The sequence below is a fragment of the Tiliqua scincoides genome, chromosome 3 (assembly GCF_035046505.1).
Source record: "Tiliqua scincoides isolate rTilSci1 chromosome 3, rTilSci1.hap2, whole genome shotgun sequence".
Classification (NCBI taxonomy): domain Eukaryota; kingdom Metazoa; phylum Chordata; class Lepidosauria; order Squamata; family Scincidae; genus Tiliqua; species Tiliqua scincoides.
In genome coordinates, this window is record NC_089823.1 from 76,033,010 (window position 1) to 76,056,899 (window position 23,890).

Here is a 23,890-nt window from a genome sequence, read left to right on the forward strand (position 1 = left end):
AGGAGAGATGGCACTAATACCGGAGCAAGCCAGTGCCCTATAATTTTGTAGTGAACATCTGTAAACATGACTTCCCAACCTTTTGTGTGCTTCAGGCTATTTTCCAACTTAAAATAGCATGTTTCTTACCACTATTAAATAAAACCCATTTAGTCTGTAAAAATGGTATAAATTAAGCTCTGAGGATGCCATAAGTATTCAACCACAGCCTCCTTTTATGTGGTCCTCCGACACCCAAGAAAGAAACTTCTTATCTAGTCTCCTTCCCCATCCCCCAGTCAAATAAGAAACAAACAAAATTCTACTAGACCAGGGATGTCAAACATAAGGCCCACAGGCTGAACGAGGCCCCTGGAAGCAATTTCTCCCGCCCCTGTTATAATTGGGCCCTCCCAGTGTGATAACTGGGCTCTCTCATACCTTGAAAATATGAACAAGATTTGCACATTTTCTCTTCTGTCAATTGGAGCTAATGAGTTTTTATGTGAGCACAAAGTGCTTCTTTCTGGCCGTCACCTGCTTAATGATGTCACTTCTGCTTAATGATGTCACTTCCGGTCCTCAGCAGGCACCACGAATGCTAACTTTGGCCCACTGTATGAAACAATTTTGACACCGCTGTATTAAACCCTTTGGAGTCTGGCACAATGTAATAGGTCAATTCAGTAGTCACTTCTCCACAGAAAGTGAATGCTTATGCTGTAGATCTAGAAAGAACATTGCTGCCTAAGAATTTTCAGAATCATGTGAAATATTATTGAAACCAAAGGAACACTTGTACCTATCTGGATCTCCCTCAGAGAACAATTTCACTGGACTCATGTCATGGATCAGAATCCCTTGGTGTTATGATAAAGGTTCCATTCTTCTAGACATTCAGAAATAAAGCATACATTTATGCTGTTTTTTGCCATTCTTGGTTTTATTAGTTTTCCTAACCGCTAAAGATTAAAGGCCATTTTTTTTGCACTAAAGTGAGAGGCACAAGGGTTTCTTTCCATTAGGAAACTATTGTGCCAAAGTCCAGAGTTTCCCATTTTCATTCCCATTATCAGCTTGGTAGTTAAAGCTCTTATTTTAATGTCTGATCAGCACTTTGTCATGGAAAAAAAGGTACTGCTATGGCATTTAGATTTAGGCACAAATTTGGCTTTCCTCCCATCAATGAATTTGTCTGTCAACTTGCAGAAGTTGAAATAACATTGGCTGTTGCGGCTGCCCAAATGTATTCACAAGTAAAGTGTACAATGTGGGAGCACAGCCATATGGTTGTACTGAAATTTAAAATCAGACCAGTTAAGAGGCAAAAATGCCTCAATAAATAAAGTATAATCAGACCCCTTCACTTTGGTATCTCCCACCAACTACTGAGGCAGTTCATTTGGGGAAATGTTGAAATCCTTTTTACATCAGCAGAAGTCATAGATGTTCAGACCAGAATTGTGATGTACAGAACATCTTTGTTCATGTTATTATTGAACTTTTGCAAAACTGTAGGGGACAGTCAGGCTTATGCAGTTCTTTAATATGTAACATTTGAGGTCCATCTTGGACTAGAAGAGGCTTCTGTGACTGAGGGTCCAATCCTATCCAACTTTCCAACGCCAGTGCAGCCGCAATGCAATCCTGAGATAAGGGGACAAGTATTCCCTTATCTTTAAGTGGCCTCCATGACTGCCCCACCACAGGATGTAGCATGTGCCCCACTGGCATAGCTGCACTGGCGCTGCGAAGTTGGATAGGATTGGGCCCTGATGCACTATTGCCAGTTTTAGTTCAATCTCTATGCTTTCAGCCCTTTTCTGCCAAGTACGATTCATTGTTGCAAACATAATAGTCTGGCTCTCTTGTATCCCAAGACCAAAACTGATAAACAGGAAACAGTCCTAAAACCAAACAACCAACACTCTAAATTCAGTTTCTCATTCTGAGGATGATGTAACTGTTTTGCATCTCAACAACGTGGGAGAACCAATGTAATAATCTTCTTCCTGCATTTATAGCAGTGGGCAAGATTTTCCAGACTCAGATGAATGGGACCACCTCCACCTCTTAAGATAGTGAGGTGGAGGAGTTAATCAGTTAGGAAATTGCACCCGTAGTGCCATGTCCTTCTTTTGGTGGGGAAAAAAAAAACAGAAGAAAAAGGGAGGCGAGGTCCCATCCAGTTAGCCAAGTCACACAGAAATCATTTATTGTATATACAATTTCACCTTCACTAAGGATGGATTCCATGCTTTAAGTCATTGCAAAAGGTTGGTCCTAGGTCTGGAATGTCTGAAGACCTCGGTTCCAATGCATTATTGTTGTTAATTACCAGCATTCTCTTTTTGCCTAGCTGCCTCTGTTTGATGAACTTCTCCAGAACATATTCCTGTTCTTGTTCCATTGCATACTCATAATATACCTATAACGTGGAGCATCACAAGTACTCTAAACCTTAGTTCTTCTCTCTTCCTCCACCTGCTACCTTCCTTTGCTGCCCCACTAGTCAATGTCACATCACCACAATATGTCAACTGTATTTTCTATCTTCCACTTATTTAAACCAAACCTCCAGCGTCTTTCCAAGGGTTAACCCCACATTCACCTGAGCATGGAACATGTCCCAAAGAGAAGTAATTAAAACAGCAGTCATTGACAACAAATAGGTGATGACTATACAGCATCAGAGAGCATTTGGTGTGCCTAATGACTTCTAGCTAACTACAAGTGTCCATGGTGTAAAAATTACAATGGCGTGAGGTTATCATTTCATTACATGGCCAAAATAATCATTCTGTGGCCAAACTCTGACTCTAAAAACTAAATTATATTGAATATGAATAGAATGTTCACTATCTCACTTAATTCTCTCAGGTACTGATACATGAGGTTTGGAAAAAAAAAAGATTCTGAGTCATATTTGTTAGTCATTATTATTTTACTAAGATTTCTAATGGTAGCGCACCAGGAGAAGATCCATTCTAATCTTCTGCCTGCTTCTGAAGGAATGTATTACAGGGTAAAAGAAGGACCAGGGATGGATCTCTCTGGAGTTTTCTTATTTTCCAGAAATTCTTTTCCATGGAAGAGGCTCTAACTACATCTGCTTGTTGATAGTTCTGTTGATTGACATATCAATATTCCTAGATAGATCACAACATGTTAGATCAATAACTACTAAATGATTTCTTTATAGATGGGTTAAAAGTAGGAAGCTTCGTATCTTTGGTTAGAGGAATCTGCAGGATTCTCTATGAATATGGATTTTCGTATTTGAGGAGACAGACTTGAAAGGTCAAAACATTTACGATGACTTCACAGTGTGTTTTGAAGGCTTGTCAACATTTTGCAGTTTTCAGGAAGTCATTGCCTGGCATTTTCCAAAGGAAGCAATGTAAACATTCAGTGCAGTTGTTGAGTGCTAGAAAGTGTGTGCGCTCAAAGCCACACCTCCAAAACATTACTCCATCTTTCAGAAATTCTTTTTCTTTTCATTTCACCAACTTTGATCCTCTTTCCAAATCTGCCTCTCATCTATGCTTTTCTCCCAACCACAACCCAACCTCACTGCAGTAGACATTGTAAAGTGAACTTGAAAACAATGCTTGAGAAATTATAATGGACCATTGAAATACGTGGTACCTCTCATGACAGACTGCATATTGACACAGGAAGGTAAAATCTATCCATGCATTCTACAATCACTTGTCCACTGACACCCATTTCAAAGGAAAGGGTAAATTTTAAGTACAATATTTGTGTGTATAAGAGAAAATCGCATGGGGCACTTTCCCAACAAGCATAGCTGGTTGCACAAAATAAATATATCTCAAAACAAAACAATCTCTGTCTTTGTTTTACAATGAACTTCCAAGAACCATGATAATCTAAATTTCTTCCTAACCTTGCTATAGGAAAAATGTCCTGAGCAGCCCATGAGTATTAACTTGTACAAATCTCCTTAAGCAATTTTGAAGTTTAGAATCCAGTGCAAATCAGCCAAACTAGTTGTCAATGACACAACTCGTACAGCAGGAACAGAGAGAAAGCAAGCTAGAAAAGGGGATGTGTGTGTTTTGGGGAGAATGGTTTTAAGGTGACATGTCCTCCTTCACAACCTCCCCCACCCTCTGGGTTACTGCCTACCAAAATGAAAGGGAACCTCTGCAACCAGCAATCAACCCAACTGTTGCAGGGATGTGACTTGGTAGCTAAATTCTCAGGGCAAGGACCATCGACCAAGATAGACACACACCAGTTACTTAACTATTTGTGTATGAATGATGTTGTGGCATCATTCCAGACGGAAAAGCAAACACAGTAAGTGTGGAGGGACAGGTTTGAAAGAGTGGGATGCAGAAGGGGGGGTGGATTCATCTGGCATGGAGGACAGTCTCTATCTAGTGCTCACCTTTAAGATCAGATCAGTGTGGTGTTGGTCCAGCATGTTCGCCTTCATGAAGGATGTGATGATGACCCTGCCGTATCTCCCAGGGGTCTGTAGGTCAGAGTAGAGCCGGTGCTTGGAGCGGTTGACAGGGAAGAGGCTGTTGACGAGGTTCCTCTCAATCTTGGCCAGGCTGTGTTTGGGGGCCAGCAGGTGCTCGACACTCTCCTCGATCTGGTACCTGCTGAAACTGGCCCCCAGCAAGATGGAGATGAGGACAGGTGCGGAGGCGAAGAAGACCGGGTGGCTGGCGATGAAGTGGCCGAGTCTAGCGAAAGACGTTCTCAGCCCCCTGTGCAAGACCTGCCGCAACATCCTAGTGCAGAAGCAGCTCAGGAGGGCAAAGCGCGCACGATGGAATCTGAAGCTCTTCCAGAGCCAAGGCAAAACCATCGGGGAGCCCAGGCAGGCGGGAGCTTCCCCTCCAGGCTGAAATTGACCAGACGGGCAAAGTCTCCCTCCCTCTCTCCAGCTGGGTGCCCAGTGGGTGCTAAAGCTCTTTGCCTCCCTCCAGGCTGTCTAAGGGAGTTTCCCGGCGCCTCATTGTCTGACTTTAAACAGCCACAAAGACTCTCAAGGGAAAGGGAGGTTTTAAACCAATGGGGGGGGGGGTTTGAAGGGAACTAAGGAAACCCAGATCTCATGGGTGACAACACCTCTTTCTTTCTTTGTTTCTTTTACTGATCAGGGCTCTTTCTGCCCAGCCAAGTGGGAGGGTGGCAGAGTGGGCTTTTTTGGGGGGGGGGTCCAGGAGTGAGATGGGGGTGGGGATTGAAGCGGGGGGGGGGAATCCAGACACACTTGCTGACTAATCTCAGACGAGCGCCCACTCCCCGGCGTGGACCACAGAGGGAGGGAAGGAGGGAGGGAGAGGCAGGGATGGGGGAGGGGGAAATCAAATCACACGAATATTTCAAAGAAATCGCACGCACGAGCTCCAGAAACCTGATCCTCTCAGAGGGGGCCGGGATTTGGTGGCTGGGTTGTAGATCCACTGGAGATCCAGAGGCTCCGGCTGATCACACACCTGCAGAACTGAATGAATGGACGTCCTCCCCCATCGGCGTCTCGCAACGTTTGCAGGAAAGAGACTCGCCTCTTCCTCAGTCCAAAAAGCCCCGGGGGGAGAAATCCGCCCTTGCAGAGCACACGCCGCCGGAGTTCAGGGCCAGTTTCCTCATGACACAGCCCGATCCTAAGTGGGTCTACTCAGAAGGAAGTCCCATTGCGTTCAATGGGGCTTGCTCCCCGGAAAGCGTCCTTAGTCCATGCCCAGGTGGCCAGGCGCAGCAGAGCTCCCTCTCCCCATAGCTCCCCCGGCGCGGGCGCCTCCAGAATCCGCTCCGAGAGGGAAGGGAGCACAACCCCGTGGGTCGTGGACCGGGCGGGGAACTTAGCTGGAAGTCCCAGGCGCCGCCGGAGGCATCTCAGCGCCCAGCGATCCCCGCAGGGGTGGAAAGGGATTCCTCCCGCCTCCCTCCCCACCTTGGGGAGCGCCGTGGATGTTTTCCGACTGGAGGGTCCCGATCCCCGCGCTGGGGGTGCTGTCCAGCGACCTGCTGCTGCGGCTTCAGGTCAGCTCCATGCCTGCGCGCCCCAGCCGAGCGGAGGAGCTCACCGCGGGGAAGGCGGCCAGCCGGGCGCAGGCATGGCAAAGTTTGCAGCCTCACCTTCTCCGCGGCGCCCGGGCAGGGCGGGGAGGGCTCAGCCGCGGGGCTGCCATGGCTCAGCGCAGAGATACAGTTTGGAGTATTTCATCGGGGTCAGGCGATGGCCGTCTCGCTCCACGCGGGGCGCGCAGCCGCTGCTTGCACCGCCAGCAGCCAGAAACGTCTAGGCGCTTCCTCCAGCGCCCACCCCACCCCCTGGTGCCTGCCTGCCGCCTGGCCGCTCGCTCCGCCTGGAGCCTTTCCTCCCCACTCACGGTCTCTGCCCGCCTCCCCCACCAGCGCCACGGCACAAGCTGCCCACTCTCCAGCCCGAATGGGCATGTGCGGGTGGCGCGCACATGCCCACTAAGAACGTGACGCCGGTGCCCTCAGCCCCGCGCCCCGCCGGCGCTCTCCCGAGGAAGCTCCTCTTCCCTCCAGCGCTGCCCACAATGGGAACAATGGGGACAAGTGTGCCTGAATTGCGCCTGCGCGCGCGCCGCTGGGGAGAGGGCTGCAGCCCGCGCAGGAAAGCTGCGATCCTGGCCGCCCTGGCCCGGAGCAAGCCCCGGTGACCAGAATGGGGCTTGCTTCTGAGCAGACACGCGGAGGATCGGGTTCTGAGGCTGCAAGCCTAGCCACGCTTTCCGGGGAGTAAGACCCATTGACGACAATGGGGCTTACTTCTGAGTAGACATGCACAGGATTGGGCTGTAAGAGCAGGAGCTTATGCATGTGGAAGAGAATATGGCACATCTCCTGGGAGAACCTGGAGAAGGACCAGGAGGGGTGATGGAGTGTAGTAGCAGTCTTCCCAGGAAAGGGCTGGCCATCACTCAGGAAAAGCAGTGTTCACCAGGGCTTCATCCCAAAGCTTAGTTCAGTGCTTGGGCTGGTACCTAAAAGATCATCTAGTCCAACCTCCTGCCTGTAGCGGGAAGTCCTCCTAAAGCAGTGATTTTCAACATTTTCCATCTCATGGCACACTGAGAAGGTGCTAAAATTGTCAAGGCACACCATCATTTTTTTTTGGGGGGGGGACAATTGACAAGGCACACTGCACTGCTGATAAGGGGCTCAGATCCCCCAATGGCCCTATTAATAAATGACACTCCCCCAAACTCCTGCGACACACCTGCAGATCGTTCACACCAATGCGCTGTGGCAAAGAGGTTGAAAATCACTGTCCTAGAGCGTCTCCAGCATGTGCTTGTCAAGTATCGAAGATTTCCAGCAAGGGAGACTCCACCACCTCCCTCAGCAATCCGTTCCATTGCTGAAGCACCCTGACTGGCAGAAATTTTTTCCTGATGTCCAATCAGAATCTCTTCTCTTGCAGTTTGTACCTGTTGGATCTAGTACTACTTTCAGAGGCAACTGAGAACTAATTAGATCAGATTTATACAGGACATGAACACATGAAAGGGGAGAAGCTCAGGAGAAGTCCTTAACTTTGTAAACTTTCTATGTGCACCAGGTCATATGTAGAGATGCTTTCTGTATGCCTGGTGTGTCAGGTTAATACATTGCTCATGCCAGTGCTTTTTTTGTAAATAAAAAGGTGCAGGAACTCACAACTTGTTAATCTTTTATTTATTTATTTATTTATTTACCATTTTTTATTGGAGAAATAAAATATTTTTATGTGCTTCCCCCCTAAAGATGAACTTACTTCTGAGTAGACATGCATAGGATTGGGCTGTCAATCTCCACATCCCTTTCCCCCTAGCTATTTTTTCTACACATGGGGAAAAATACTGTACAGGTGCACTTGCAGCGTGTAGTATGGCACTACTTCAAGGAGAGGAAGCAGTGAATGGATTCCAAAAAATGGCTTACATGAGTTCCATGTAGTAAAATTACTCTAAGCAACTGTGGGAGTCAGAACAAAAAAGGAATTCTTACACCAGAGGGGTCCTTAGGTGCACATAGAAACTGCTACGTTTGCAAACAAGCCATTAAATATGGTTTAATTCAGGTATCAGAATACTCTGTGTCTTTGGGAAGGCGCTTGGCATGAAATTGTATGTTCTCTGCTGCCCTGAGCAGCTGCTGTGCATTGCTGGAGAGGAGCTGCAAACGCTGGCTGGCAGAGGGCATGCTTGTGGGGGAAGGATGAGGAGGATCTCTGGCAAGGCTGGACAGCATGTTGTACACACGTAGAATCCCTTTTCACCTGCCCTTAGCATGTGAAAACGGGTGCAGATATATATCTCTGCCAGGATTAAGAGCCCAATCCTAGGTATGTCTACTCTGAAGTAAGTATCATTCTAGTCAATGGAGCTTACTCCCAGGAAAGTGCCTAGGATTGCAGCCTAAGAGCCCAATCCTATGCATGTCTACTCAGAAGTCCACTTTAGTGAATGGGGCTTACTGTGGATAGGATGGCAGCCTCAGGGCCCAATCCTGTGCCTGTCTACTCAGAAGTCAGTCCCACTAGAGACAGTGGGGCTTCCTCCCAGGAAAGTGTGGAGAGGACTGCAGCCTCAGAGCCCTTCCTCTGCCTGTCTACTCAGGCTGCATGACTATGACACTTTCCCAGGAGTAAGCCCCATTGAACACAATGGAACTTACTTCTGAGTAGACATGCTTGGGCTCTCAGGCTGCAAGGCTATGCACCCTTTCCCAGGAGCAAGCCCCATTGAGCATAATGAGACTTACTTCTGAGTAGACACACCTAGGCTCGTGCTGCAGATTGGCACGGGCCAGCTTCCTTCCCCAACTCCTCCGCCAAGCCAGTACCTGGGCGTTCCGTGGGTGCTGCAGCCCGTCTCCCTGGCTGGATGGCTGGCTGGCTGTCCGTCCTCCTCCTCGGCGTTGGCGCGTGTCCCCCACACCCTCCACTGGCTTGGAAGCTGCGCTGGGAAGCAGAGCGTGGGGGGAGGGGAGGCAGGCTGGGCTCAGGTGAGAGCTTGGAGATGGGGCAGGAGGGGGTCATTGTGCGGTCCGGCAGGGGCCAGGCGCCCACCCACCCTGCACCCTGCATCACCCACCCTGCGAATGCCTCTATTTTGCTCCCCCCCCGGAATGCCTCCAAAGGGGAGGGAACGTCCCCCACGTTCCATTAGAAAAAAAGCCCTGGCTCATGCCATTCGCTAGTGTGCTGACGTTGACCCACAGATAGGTGCCCCGGCAACAGTTTAAACAGGAATGACTACATGTGGGGAACAGGCCAAAGGCTCTCTGTCCTGCATGAACTGGGCCACACTCATGTTTTAGAAGAGTTACATGGCCTGAGGAACTGGTAATAAGATTATATTCTCTAGTTAGCACATAATCTAGAGAAGGGGTGTCAAACATAAGGCCCGGGGGCCAGATGCGGCCTATGGAAGCTTTCTGTTCAGCCCTTGGGCTCTCAGCTACTGAGCTGTATTGAGCTGTCTCTGTTGAAAGGGAAGACCGCATGATAATTGGGCTCTCTCATATCTTGAAATATGTTCAAGATTTGTGTATTTTCAATTCTGTCATTTGCAGCTAATGTTCCTAAATGAGAAAGAGTTGTTTAGTTCTGGTCATGACCTGTTTAATGATATCACTTCCTGCCTAATGACATCACTTCTGGCCCTCAGCAGGCATTTTGAATGCTATTTGGCCCACTGTATGAAATGAGTTTGACAGCCTTGATTTAGAGCCAAGGTGCTTTTTGTGCAGGACAGAAAGTGGCTGCATTAGAAGAATTCCATTATATTCTATGGCTGGAACAGTGATGCTCCTTTAAAAGTTATTTCCTTATAATAAGGTAGGAGGAATCTGACAACAGTAAACATTTTGTGTTTGTATGGTAAAGGATTGCTGCTTTTTGACGAACAGGAACTTTGTTCTGTGAATAAAACTGCATCAGAGAAACCAACAGGTGAAACATTCCCTGTAATGATGTCTCTATGCTGGAAAACGGCTTCACTGAATCTCTGCATGTCTGTAGCTGTTAAAGGAATGGAACTCGTGCTCCCCCCCAAAAGTGCAACAACCCTAATTTGGCCTTAGCCACAATGCTTGTGGCTTGCATCATCCAATTGGTCTCCACAAGAAACGAGGGATTTTGACTTGGTTTTGACCTGTATGGTCATATGTAGCTTGAGCTTTTTATATCACAATGTCTGCAACAGGGGATTGTCATGTTTTGCTCAGTGGTGCTGGCTGAAATTACCAAAACAGTGGGATAGCTGGAGGGGGGGGGGCTCACAGCCTGCTAGTTATGTGGCTTGTATGCTGTTTTCACACTAATCCTCCACATCTAGAACACAGTCAGAGAACCAGTGCAGGGTTAAGAGAGCATCACTGTTGCATACTGTCATCTTGTGGTCTTTAATGTTGATTAGAACAAACATATGTTGACTGTGTTGGAAATTGTGTGATTGTATCATTTTTCAACTATTAGTTTATTACAGAGGTGTCCAAAGTTTTTGGCAGGAGGGCCACATCATCTCTCTGACACTGTGTCGGGGGCGGGGGAAAAAAAGAATTAATTTACATTTAAAATTTGAATAAATTTACATAAGTTTACATAAATGAATATATCAAAGATGAACTTATATGAATGAATGAAGGTCTTGCAATAGCTCAAGGCCTATAAAAGGCCTTGTACAAAGCAAGACTGGCCTTTCCTTTGCTGCCTCTGCTGCATCACAGACGTGAAACAACAAGCAGTGGAGGGAGCCCTCATCCCACAGCTCACACAAGAGGTCAAACAGTTGCCCTCACGCTAAGAGCAGTTGCGTTGGGCCAGTGTGGGCTCCAACAAATTTCCAGAGGGCCAGAGGCTCATTGGAGACTGGGGGTCCCTGAGGGCCTCATTGAGAGTCCTCAAGGCCCACGAGTGGCCCCAGGGCTGGGGTTTGGGCACCCCTGGTCTATTAGTCTGCTGCCAGTATGAAAGTCTTTTTAATGTTGCAATGTTGCGCACATCTGGGCTAATTCCCATTGAAAATAGTGGGCTTTCCTTCTGAGTAAACAAGATGTATGAGGACTAAAAGTCAAAAGAAGGCTCTACAGTAAACTGATGAAGGGTAAGCAGTATTTATTTAAGTTTTAAGTCTCTGAAATCTGTTGTCCATAGTCACATCCAATACTATCGGAAAAGAGAAGAGTGGAACATGATGCCTTAGGAGCTTGACTTACATGTGTGATACTATATGTTTGGTAATCAACTTATAGCAGCGTGGTATGGTAATGAACAATATGTATAAAAAGTTATGATCCATTTTAAAAACTTTTTTAAAATGACACTACAGATGGATGTGAGGTAGTTACAAATATCACATAGATTACTTCTAAAGTATGTGCTTAAAATTATGTATAACAAACTTCTAGAATACAAATGTATTCAATAACTGACTAATCCTTAATTACTGGCTAAGTCTAATTACAGGCATTGTAACAAGTCAGCAATGTTTTTATTTGTCAGGTGGAGCGTAAGGGCCCAATTATATCCAATGTTACAGTGCAGGTGCAGTCATGTCAGTGGGGCGTGCACTGCTTCCTGTGATGAGGAGGCAATCACAGAGGTCTCCTCAAGGCATGGGAACGTTTGTTCTTTTACCTCCAGGCTGCATTGCTGCTGGAAAGTTGGATAGGATTGGGCCCTGAGTCTGCAGTGAGTGATCTATGTAGTCTAGATCAGTGTTTATCAACATTTGTCTCCCACTGTACCATTTCGCATGGTCCACCTATTGGAAGTACCATCAGAAGTAACTGGTGATGGGCGCAATCCTAACCAACTTTCCAGCACTGGCATAGCTGTGCCAGTGGGGCATGTGCTGCATCCTGCAGTTGGGAGTAGTCGTGGAGGCTTCCTCAAGGTAAGGCGATGTCCATTCCCTTACTTTGAAGTTGCATTGCCCTTATGTCAATGTTGGAAAGTTGGTTAGGATTGCGGTCAATGATGCCATTGCCCGTTACTACTGGATTGGAAGGCCAAACACAATGCAACAAACACTTGTAAGAGACTCAGGGCAGACAGGAGGGCTTTTTCAAGTGCACAAAAAGCACATGCTGGAGTTTTGTCTGCTGAGCTGAGCCTCCTATTGCTGCTTGCCTCATTGCATTGCTGGCCTTGCTACCAGGCAAAAGGGTGTGGGGTCCTACCCATACCATCAGACACCACCTCAAATACCACCAGTGATACGAGTACCACTGGTTGAGAAACACTGGTTTAGATATTATCAGAGAGCAAAAAAAATTTCTTCCAAGAACTGTCTTTCTTCATGTGATTAATAACATTATCCTGTTCTTGTGTGATCCCAAATGCATTTAAACCCCATGACAAGTATAGGATTTGATAGACCTTTCTTGTTGGTTGCTTTTCAGTTCTTGGTACTGTTAGAGGATGCAAATTAAGGTTTTTATGCAAGCTATCTCACTGATCTAATGAAAAGATTCCCAAGATTGCAAGCATCATAGCCTTTGGCACATTTTGTATTACCATTCGATCAGTTTCAGCCAATACGAAGTCCCATAGTTCTCTTATGAGGCAGACATGACTCTTGCATGTGTACGAACATTTCAGTCATTTATTGCAGTTAGTCTTTTGTCTTCATCACCTTCTTCTTCTTTGTCTTTTAACAATAACAATAATTTTTTTTATTTGTGTGTGTGCATGCTTGTACACAGACTTTTTGAGAATCATATACCAATGCCATTTCACCTTACTATGTAGCTCTTGTATCTTGTTATAGATTCTAAACAGCAAGGGCAGGGCTGCATGATTCCAGGTTCCAGAGGAGAAAAACATACTGAAAAGGTTCTTCTTTGAGCTAGAAAGGTAGCTCCTCCAAGAGTGAGGGTATCAAGAGGGCTCAGCAAAAGGCTTCTTGCACTGCCAAGCAAGAATGTGAAGCCCTTCACCAGGGAAGAAAGTGCGATAAAATAGAGGGGGATCCCTCTGCGGGAGAGACCACCAGAATGCACAGCAGGATGGGCGTCCTGGCAAACAGCAAGATGAAGGAATTGCTCAGCAGCATGTGCACTTTCCAAGGGATGGAGAAGTGACAAAAATGCTCATTGTGGACACCTCCAAGGAATGGAGAAAGTAATAAAATTCTGCTTCCAGAGCAGGGGCAGTTATAGGACTTTGCACAAAGAAAATACAGGTTGAGCCTCATTATTCGTGTGGGTTCCATCCCCAGAACTCACGTGGATGGCAAAAAAATGCACTAAAGCGAATTCATTTAAAAAACAAAGTTCCCTTGCTCTGCTGATTTAAAAACAGCCTTGCTGACCTTTGTGATGTAAGATAAGAGTCTTTAAGAAGACAATCCATCAATCAGTCCTTCTCCAAGTGCTTGGAAAGGTGCTTCACTCAGCCCCTCCCTTCACCAATGCAAAGTGTTCACCTTTCTTTCACATGCTCAGGGGGAAGGGAGGGGTCGCCTGGAGAGAGAAGGATTGATGGATTGTCAGCCAGCTGTGCCCCCGTCTCATTAAGGAGGCTATTGTTAAAGGACAGTTCAGTTTTTTAAACTGATTTTAAAGGGATGCATTTTTCCCCTTCTCTAGGGATCAGTACATTCCTTCTCATTTGCAGGGGCCATTCATGTTGAGTCAAATCTGTGTATGAAAAATCAGTGTATAACAAGGTTGGACCTGTAAAAGCATTTCTGGATGGACAAAAGAGGTTTGGAGCGTCTCTTTTGGTATGCAACACAGATTTCTTGATTGGGAAAGTCCTGGACTTTCCTGGACTCAGAGTTCCTGGACTTGATTGATAGGGCTTGAGAGTGTCCTTCCAAGAGCACACAAAGGCTTGATTGCACCCTTATCAGAAAATTCCTGAGGGACAAAAGGCATGGCAGGAAGTATGCTGCATCCAGGCTCAGATCGTTAATTTAAGAGGCTCCTTGGCATAGGAATTTGAAAAGATTGTCCACTGAACAATTAATCTTTATTATGCAGCAGGACTTGTGCTTGTAATAATTTATTCAGAATGAAGCACCCAATTTGCAAGACCTTAGAGCAGTGACCCCCAATCTGTGGAATGTAACTCCCAGTGGCAGTGCGGCAAATGTTCAGGGGCACAGTGGGATGATCGCCACCCAGCAGCAAGCACCCAACAGGACACTGAAGTAGTGATGAGGCTTAGCATGGTGGGCAGAGTTCTGTGTGTGAGGTTTTCCACTGCTGGAAGGGCCCACTCACCCACTCTTAGCCTCTTACCACCATTTTCAGGGTCACTTTGGGATCTCCAACCCGGAAGTAACTGGTGATGACATCATCATCACATACTTCCTGGTTCTATGTGCTGCATCTGCAAGCACAAAGGGCGTCGCAATGGAGGTTAGTTTGGGTAGCGCTGCCTTAGCGGAAAGGAGACATTCAGGCATCCCGCAAGCTCCAACCTACTTCCCCTTGATGACCCTGAATTAACATGTCCTTTCCTATGAGTTCAGCCTGCGCTCACCCCTTGCAAAGCCAAGTCCTGCTTGGCTCTGAAAGATGCCAACCGGAAACCAAGGTAGAGTTTGGTTAGGCTACATACATGGTGGGGAAAAAGAGGATGTTTTGGATGTAGTTGTTTTGGATAAGGGTAGGGTTTTGCTTGGCTCATGAATAGACTTGTGAAGGAACAATGCTTCTTAGTGTAACATTGAACTGTGATTTTCAGTTACAAGTATCACATCCTTGAGGCATGTCTAATAACATTTGAGTTTTGTTGTTCATTTCTACATTACAATGAAATACTAGTGCTTTTGTACTTTGTAATGTGTGCTGATACTCTTCCAGTAATGTATGCTGTTTATGCCGAGTAACTACACAATACTGTCTTATTGCTGCAGATGTTGCTCTTATACAGATGCCTAACTTATCTACAATTTGATTTTAACCGTATTTACATGGTAGTCTCACTGATTGTGGAATTTGCTTCTAAGTAAGGTCCTATTGTTTGCATAGCTCCTTTGGCATCTGTTGGCTTGGCAAACTGAGTTGGCCTTTATAATGTGGGTTATACTTTTGTGGACGGGTTAGTGCAGTTGCATGAACAAGTTTCTGCGTGTGATACCCAAAGTATGCTTCTTTCCAACTGAATCACTGATGTATACCAGGTGGGGCAGAGGGAGAGTGACTGGAATTCCCTTTATGTTCCCAGAATCTACCCAAGAATGTAGCTGCTACACTAAAGACCACTAGAATGATAATCATTCTCTGTTTCCAGGTAATTCTGGAAATTGTTGCTCTGAGGCAGCCATTTTCAACCACTGTGTCGTGGCACACTGGTGTGCTGCAAATGGTCTGCAGGGTGCCATGGGAGTTTTTTGGGGGGGTCATTTATTAGTAGGACAATTGGGAATGTAAGCTCCCCACCAACAGCATGGTGTTTCTTGTCAGTAAACCGATGGTGTGCCTTGACAATTTTAACACCTTGTCAGTGTGCTGTGAGGTGAAAATGGTTGAAAATCACTGTTCTGAGGCATAAGGATCTCCCTCACAGAACTACAGTTTCCAAGATTTTTGGGGGGGATGTTATAGCCATTGAACCAGTATAAAAGTGCTGTAATTTGTAGCATAGGTATACCAGATGCCAGCATAGTTGGAAAAGTGAAGGATATTTTCTAGTCTGTGGTTTCTGTGATCCAAAATGACTGTCATATGAACAAATCAACTCATGCAGAAGTTAAGCTGAGGTTGGTGTACTACTGAAGAATCCATATTTTGATCAGATTATAACATGGACTGAAATTTAGCTTCTTTTTGTGTCAGCACAGTCACATGACCACTTCTGCCTAAGCTGAGTGGTAGTCCTGACATGCTGAAGCAGTTGTGTACATATATGATTAGTGTGGTGAGCACTGCATCCTTCTACTAGACTTTATCATACCCTTCTCTAAGAAAGGCATAATGTGACAATCAAATAATAAATAATAATAAATAATAATAAACTTTATTTTTATCCCGCCCTTCTCCCCAAAGGGACCCAGGGTCATATCCCTCATGTGCTCACTCAACTGAATACTATATTGTATTAATAAGTGCTAGAACATGTTTAACTGTGGTTCTTCAAAATATGATCAGAGTAACAATGGAATATAAAATTCTGTCTTGTGACTATGAACAACTAGTGTGCAGCAAAGATCTAAGCATATTTTCAGTTCAGTGGTGCTTAGTCCTGGGTAAGAGCATGTAGGATAGCTGCGTTAATAGTTGACAGTTGACGTGTTTCCTGTCTACTGAAAATGTCTAACAGAGAAAGATGACATGGACAAAGAGTGGGGAAAGAAAAAAAAATGCTCAGAATGGTGAGAGAGAGAGAGAGAGAGAGAGAGAGAGAGAGAGGAGCTTAAACTGAGAATTAAAAAAAAACCCAGGCACTGCAGCAGGCCTGTTTCATAATTGTTCCTATGGACATGGTGGATCCATCTGTCAATCCATCCCAAGGGTTCTTCTGACAATAAGATGCTGGGAGCCCCTGTTGTAAACAAATAAAACCATTATTAACAAGTATGCACACATAGATTGTCTCAACAAATTAGAAAACAACATGTTGAATGTCAGATCCAAAACCCATTAAAGTGATTCACAAAATGCCCACTGATTTGAATGCTGCAGTGTTTACCCCTTGCACAGGGAAACCTGTTTTATTATTAGGTAATTCCATGCACCCATTCATTAGAGATCTAATAGCCAATCAGCTTCTGAATTGCTAAGTTTCAATGTTCAGCATTGTATCCATTTTCATAATTAATTCATCATTAATTCTCATTATCCACTGTATGCTAATTAATCTCAATAAATTTCTCATTTGCATTCAGGGGCTTGCATATGGGTGAGCAAAATATGGGAAAAGTAGTCAAAGGAATGTCTTCTTTCAGCAAGGTAACTGGCAGGATTGCCATCTCTGAATTCATTTATAAATGGTACTGAATTGTTCCTCTCTATAATCTATGGAATAAATTTAAGTTGGACATAAATATGTCATGAAATTGCTGAATATGCTGTTGTGAATGTTCAGAACACACACTACTATCATGTCCTACGGGAATTTCCTCCTCTTTTAGGAATGAGGCCAGTTTATGACTTGAGAGCCAAAGTTCAGGTAAATTCAGAAAAGTAAACACTTTGTCTAGAGTAGATGCTCTTGTGTGCCAACAGGATGCTGCATGTGACTAGCTCTGAGCAGAGTACTTTGAGGTAAGTCTTTGATGTAGAGATGCAGTCTGCAAAAAGAGGCTGTCTACATTGCATCACTTTTTGTGACATGTTGCATATGTGGAAGCATTTCAGTAGATCTGTACTGCAGATTACAAAACCACAAGATCTTCTTTCCCCATGTGCAGGTTACTGCATACAGAATGCAGATTGCTGGCTCTGCGCTTTTCTGCATGCAGTGGAGTTTTGTCGGAGGTTTCATGTGTGGAACAGGTGTTTTCATGCATGCAGCTTCTCTGCTGTACATGAAACAGGATAACTGTATTGGAGAGCAAATCAGAGACAAACCTTCACTGAGGTGGAACACTGGTGATGGAGGATGTGGGAGAGTAAGTATTAGAACAGCTCTTGTATTATGGAATTTTACTTCCTATCTTGACACCTTGGGATGGGGTGGGATCAAGGAGGCTGTGGGATAGGTCAGAGGTATCACAGTTGTGAAGCAACATGAAACATGAATCATGTTCTTTATGTGATCACTACTGACTTACTGTAGCTTTTTGTTAAACCAATGACTGGCTAATAGTCCAGGATGGTCCATTGATGTTTCATAAATGGGAACTCAGCTAGTGACAGGACTTGGCCTCCTGATAGCTGCCGACTCTCTTGTTGAAATGAGAGAGGCATCAGTGCTTGAAGCTGACAGCTCTCCAGCTGTGGTGAGGGGGACACATCAAAAAGCAGTTTAAATTAGGGGAGAGAGAGAGAGAGAGAGTTAACTAGGAACTGGAGTACAGCCTAGAGAAAGGTTATGCACTTGGAATCTGATGCAGGCTGTCTTGCCTGGTTATTCAGTATTTGCCTGTAGTGTGCCTTGTTTGTCTATTTGTAAATACAAGCAATTTACAAGCAATTATTCCAAAGACCCATAAATCTCCAGTGCTTTCTCATCCAAAAGAAACAAAACCTGTGTTTACCCTGAAACTTCCCACCAGCTTATAGTACTTGAATGAAAAACAGGAACATGAGTACAGGTGTCAGGTTTGCAGCAGATTGTCATCATCATCATTTCATTTTCATGTGAATTTAAGATACGATGACCTATGCTTGCATACGGTTTACTTACATGGTGAACCCTACATGGATAATGGCCTTCTCTGCTTTCTATTCTGGAATGCGAAATATTTAAAGAAAATGGCAATAGACGGATTAACTTGTCCAGTGGCCTAAGGATGAGGTGGGGTATAAATTTTCTGGAAGAAAAGTGCACCACAGATTGCAAGCCATGATGGGTATCTGCAACCTCCTGGTTTTAGAAGTGGACTACCTCAGAATGCCAGGTGCAAGGGAGTGGCAACAGGATGCAGGTATCTTGTTGTCTTGAGTGTCCTGAGACGCTTGGTGGGCCACTGTGAGATACAGGAAGTTGGACTAGATGGGCCTTTGGCCTGATCCAGCAAGGCTTTTATGTAGGAATGCTGCTGCTCTGGGGCAAGGGAATGAATGTCTCCTTACCTTGAGGAGCCTGCCATCCTTCCAACTTCCCCCATAGGATGCAGTGCACTGGATGGCATGGGTCATCATGGATAGGATTGGACTGTGTAATTTTATGTCAGAATGCCAGATGCAAGGGAGGGCACCAGGATGAGGTCTCTTGCTATCTGGTGTGCTCCCTGGGGCATTTGGTGGGCTGCTGTAAGATACAGGAAGCTGGACTAGATGGGCCTATGGCCTGATCCAGTGGGGCTGTTCTTATGTTCTTAATGTGTTTCACCCTGAAACAATAACCTTCTTTCAATGGCTCTGATGCAACGGTGCCCTTTTCCTAGCAGAAAGCCTCCCATTCGTGGAGTGCTGTGTAAGAAAAGTAGCCCCCAATGCAGAGTTCATGCAAGCTGTTGTTCAAGACTCTGCACACATTCTTACAGTTCCCTGGAGTTTAGGTCCCACAGCTTGAGTCTTCCTTATTCACCATATTTACCCAGCACCCCCCAATAAAGACACAGGCAAGGGTATATGGTACAAAGGGCCACTTTATTAACTATTTAAATATACTTCAGATTGCAACAGGGCCTAACAAATAAGTCATGCGGGTTCTACATGGGGGAAACGGAGCTGCCCGTCTACTTCCCCCTATAGTGATTTGGGCGACCACACCAGACTCAGGGCAGCGTCAGTACAAGCCTGCCGCCCCCTTCATTGTCACCCCGAAGGGGCAGGGTGGCAGGCTAGCTCAGGCCACCCGAGCGAACCCGCGGTGCGCCTTTACCACCAGGCCGAGGTTCATCCAGCCTGCGCCACCCAGCCGGGAATGCCAGCATGACCAAGCGTGGAGTCCACCCGGCCCTTGCCACCCTGCGGTGTACACCGATATGACCTTACCTACCCAAAACCCGCACGACACCTGCCACCCGGGGGGTCAGCCTAGCGCTTGGCCCCACCGCCCCACACGGAAACAAATTTCCGCAGGCCCAGTTGCAATTCAAGAAGAAAAGGATAATTGCCCAACACCAAAAGGTGTACTCCATCGCTTTTGAACAACTGGGGCGCATCATAGCTGATGCCTGGGTGATAAATGACACCGACTCCGTAAAGGGGTACCGCCCGCCTCACATATGAATTTACCTTCTTCCTATCCAGTTCAATCTTTTTAACATCAGAGGCATAACACCAAACACTGTGAGGCAAGAGGTCAGACCATAAGATGACCGTCCTGCAAGATGCTGATTAATGTGGAGAATATCGCTGTAGGCCTGAAGCCTCAAGGACAGAGTCGTCCTCTGGCCCAGGTCGTTCCCTCCCAAAAGTATAACAACAATGTGAGGCTGGGCATGGGCATGCACAAACTCATAAAAAGCAGGAAGAAGCTGATCCCACAGCATTCCCCGCCGTGCAACCCAATGCACAGTAGCCAAGGAACCAAGCTGCAACTGCATGCCAAAGCTACTGGATACCGCCCTCTTCCTTGCCCAGAAAACGATGGAGTGGCTGAAGATAATGACCCAAACTGCTCCCGCCCTGGAACCTGTGGACAGGAAAACAGGAATCACAATTCCAGAAACATGCATCACTTAACCATATAGCACCTGGCAAAGTCAGTGCAAGTGAGCGCCCAACCGCTGTCACGGGACGAGCCCGGAAATATAGCATGCAAAACAGGAACATGTGGCAGTGCCACTATAAACTTCTGGCAATGCCAGTATAAAGAGCGCCCAACCGCTGTCACGGGACAAGCCCGGAAATATAGCATGCAATACAGGAACTTGTGGCAGTGCCACTATAAACACCTGGCAATGCCAGTATAAAGAGCGCCCAACCACTGTCACAGGCCGCGCCTGGAAATTTCTGTGGTATCTGCATCACCCCTCGCCCCTACCACCAGGGCGAGGGGGAATAGCCGAGCGAATCCCGCTCAGCGCTTGTCAGGCTCTCTGACGTAATACGAAAATGCGCAGGAGCGCCAACGGCCAATCCTCTGAATGTCCCGGGCTGGGAGGCCGATATCAGCTGTAGCCGATGCAGCCCCAATCCTGAAAGAGTGCAGGCCGTAATCTTCCGTCCAAAACCCCAGGTCCGCCACTGCCCTGCGAAAAAGGATCCTAACTGGAAAAACATAACAGGTGAGGCATCAACATGACAGAACAAGGCATCCCAAACCACAGGACGTGCAGCCAAACAAGACCAGCATCAGCAAAACTTGAGGCCTTGGCACAGAACGCCAATGCCGCCAAGTACACTGATAAAGACCCACACGATACGTTAATGCCCTGCAGGTATAAAAGAACCGCATCAGGTGTTCTGGCGGAATAGGCCAGACTTGGGGTACAGCCAGGGCTGCCCAAAGGGCCTCAAATTCCCTTGCCGCCCTTTGATAGCTGTGAAGGTAGACGGCGCAAGCGCAGACAAAATTACATGCTGCGCTCTGCACAGCCAAGGGTCCTAAGCCAAAGAGGCATCGGGTCGGGATCCCGCTGCACCCCTGGAGCCAGCTGCCGGAAATGCTCCACCTAAAAAACGAGATAGGGTGTCGGCTATGCCGTTATCAAGACCCTGGATGTGCCTAATGAAAAACAAGGTTAATCTTAAGGCAATGCAAAACAAACACCCTCACCAGTCCCATTACCTGTGGGGACCGGGACGTCTGCTGGTTAACGACAAAAACCACAGCTTGGTTGTCGCACCAGAAACGCACAGTGGAGTTGGCAAATTCCTCTGCCCATAATTGAACTGCCACCGCAAGGGGGGGGACAGCCCTAAAAAATCATGTCTACAGTAACCCCTTCTGAAACCCATGTATCCGGCCAAGGGGCAGAACACCATCTCTCTCTAAAATAACTCCAAATCCAAAACCACCCGCAACATCAGAGTGAACTTGCAGCCCCGCCCCAAGTAAACACTCCTGCTGCCAAAAGGATACACCATTATAAAACTCCAAAACTGTAACCAGATTACCCAATCTGCCTTCATGTCCTGGGTGATCCGCAGGCGATGGTGAAGCCTCTAATACCCGCCATGCAGGCATGCAGCCCCTGAAAAAAAAAAGGCCTGGCCAGGGGCAACTACCCTGCAGGCAAAATTCAGATGCCCCACGAGAACCTGCAAATGTCTCTAGGACAATTTCGGAGCCTGGAGGCCAGCACGTATTAGCTGCTGCAGCCTAACCAACCTGTTGCCAGGCGGCCTACTGCACCGCTGTACAGTGTCTAATTCAATACCAAAAACGTAAGGGTAGTTGCGGGCCCCTCAAAATAATAGACCATTGAGGCGAGTCGTGCTCTGCTCACCACTAACCACCCCATAAGGGAGGCAGATTTCTCGAAAGGGCACAGGAAATTGCGCATCCCATTGGTAGCACTTTATCCAGATATAAGGAACCATTAAACTGAAAACCAAGCAAACAAAAATCATCAGGGTGGACGGGCAAGAGTCTGACTGTAGACACAATATCCGCCTTGGCCATAAGGGCGTCAAGGCCACAGCCACGTACTACCCTGATAGCTTGGTCCAAAGAATATATCATAATGAACTAAGGTGTGCAGGGATCCTATCACTAACTGAACCCCCATAAGGATAGGACAGATGGTGAATGAGAGGGAAGGTCCAGGGACCTTCTTGGAACTACACGTAACGGGAACACCTAAACATTGGGAAACTGAGGAGACTTAAAGGGGCCCACCAGATGGCCGGCTCCCTATTCCTTATCTATCTTAGCTTAAACTGTTCCTTCCATACCCTTTACCGACAGGAGATTCCTGGCCCAGGTAGACCTGGAGGGAGGGGCCACAGGAATCTGAATCCCTTGTCACTACCTTCAACTAATGATTGAGCGTCCGAAAACTTAGGATACCCCAACAAAATACAGCCAACACCTCTACTCTAATCAGGGTGGGCCACCTTCCCAGCTTGAGGGGGCTGACCACCCCCACTTTTGGCCTGCCCAGCTCGGAGCCTGGGACTCCTCCTAAATCCTGCCAACTCGGGGCACACGGACACCGAGTGCTGGCCGTTGTACTGCCCGCTGACATGTGCAAGGGTGCAACCTGCCCTGCCGCCCCGCCCCATGGAGTTAAACTCATAGCAGGAGTGGAGGGTGAATGCATCACACTCCTAACATCCCTGCCACTGGCCCGGCTGCGCCCAGAGCAAATGCCCACTAAGGATCAATCGCCCAAATTGGACCGGGCCAGCCAGATAATTTGAACCCACAATCCTGCTCTGAAATCTGCCAGTCGAGGGGATAATATCCAGGTACTTAAAGTGCAGCTGCCCGTGCTGCCTACATTAGAATAACTACTGCAGCATAAATATCAGGTCGACCAATTATTCCAATTTTTATCAATTTTTCTGCCTTCACCCCACTTGAGGGACAGGCACTGGGTCACCCGCCTTCAAGGCTGGCTCAGGTTGCTCACACAATAAACTAAACACAGTAACAAACTCGCCCTGCTAAATTTTCCTTTAACTGCCAAGACGAGTTGACCACCCAAAGGCAGGGCCACATCCCACTAGGCCACTCGTGGACATTCACCTGACCCTTCCGTGGCTCCCTGAGAGAAAACACCATACAGGACATCAGCATAAGGAGCCAGGCTGTAAGGGACACCAGAGACCATCAAGATCCGATGCCTGTACCTGAACAACTGGAGGTCCCGGAGCCTGTCGCTCAATGAGCTTGTCCAAAGTGGTTAATCTCTTCTGTGCCCAGAAAATGATGGAGTGCCCACAGATAAGAACCTGAACTGTCCCTACCCAGGAACCTGGGAAGATGCCACCTGTGGCTGCTGCTGCTCATCAGGGTCCCACTGTGCTTGCACAACCGGAGGTCTGGCTGGAGCCTGTGACTCCTTAAGCTCCTCCAATGGTTACTCTGGAAGAGAGGATTTGCGTTAGGTTCGCCCCACGTCCCTTCCTGGTAGACCTCCCTGGGGAGGGAAGCGCCTGATGCATTGACCATCACCCAAACCAGCGTTTGCACATTGCACTCTCCTTCTTAAAAGCTTCTGCCTGTGCAACCAGAGCCCACAGCTCAGCTGTATCATCCTCCTCCTCTGAGGAAGAAATCAGTGCGAGCTGGGGGGGGCCTTCCCCCCTGATTTCTTATTCCTCATTGGGCATACAGACGTCTCAACAAAAAACCTGGGGGGGGGGGGAGTGGTGGCAACTGACAGCCACCTCTCACCCCTCCAGTATATTTCTATTAGAGAAATATATATATATTATTTCTGAGAGC

General features: G+C 46.9%; 1 protein-coding gene across 2 annotated transcripts in view; it reads right to left on the minus strand.

The window, feature by feature from the left end:
• Positions 1 to 4,747, minus strand: part of PTCHD1 (patched domain containing 1) — a 58,294-nt gene extending 53,547 nt beyond the window's left edge. For both annotated transcript variants that reach the window (XM_066621923.1, XM_066621922.1), the window contains exon 1: positions 4,397 to 4,747. In XM_066621923.1, the coding sequence (XP_066478020.1) occupies positions 4,397 to 4,747 (351 nt within the window). The remainder of the gene's footprint in view (positions 1 to 4,396) is intronic.
• Between the last annotated feature and the right edge of the window lie 19,143 nt (positions 4,748 to 23,890).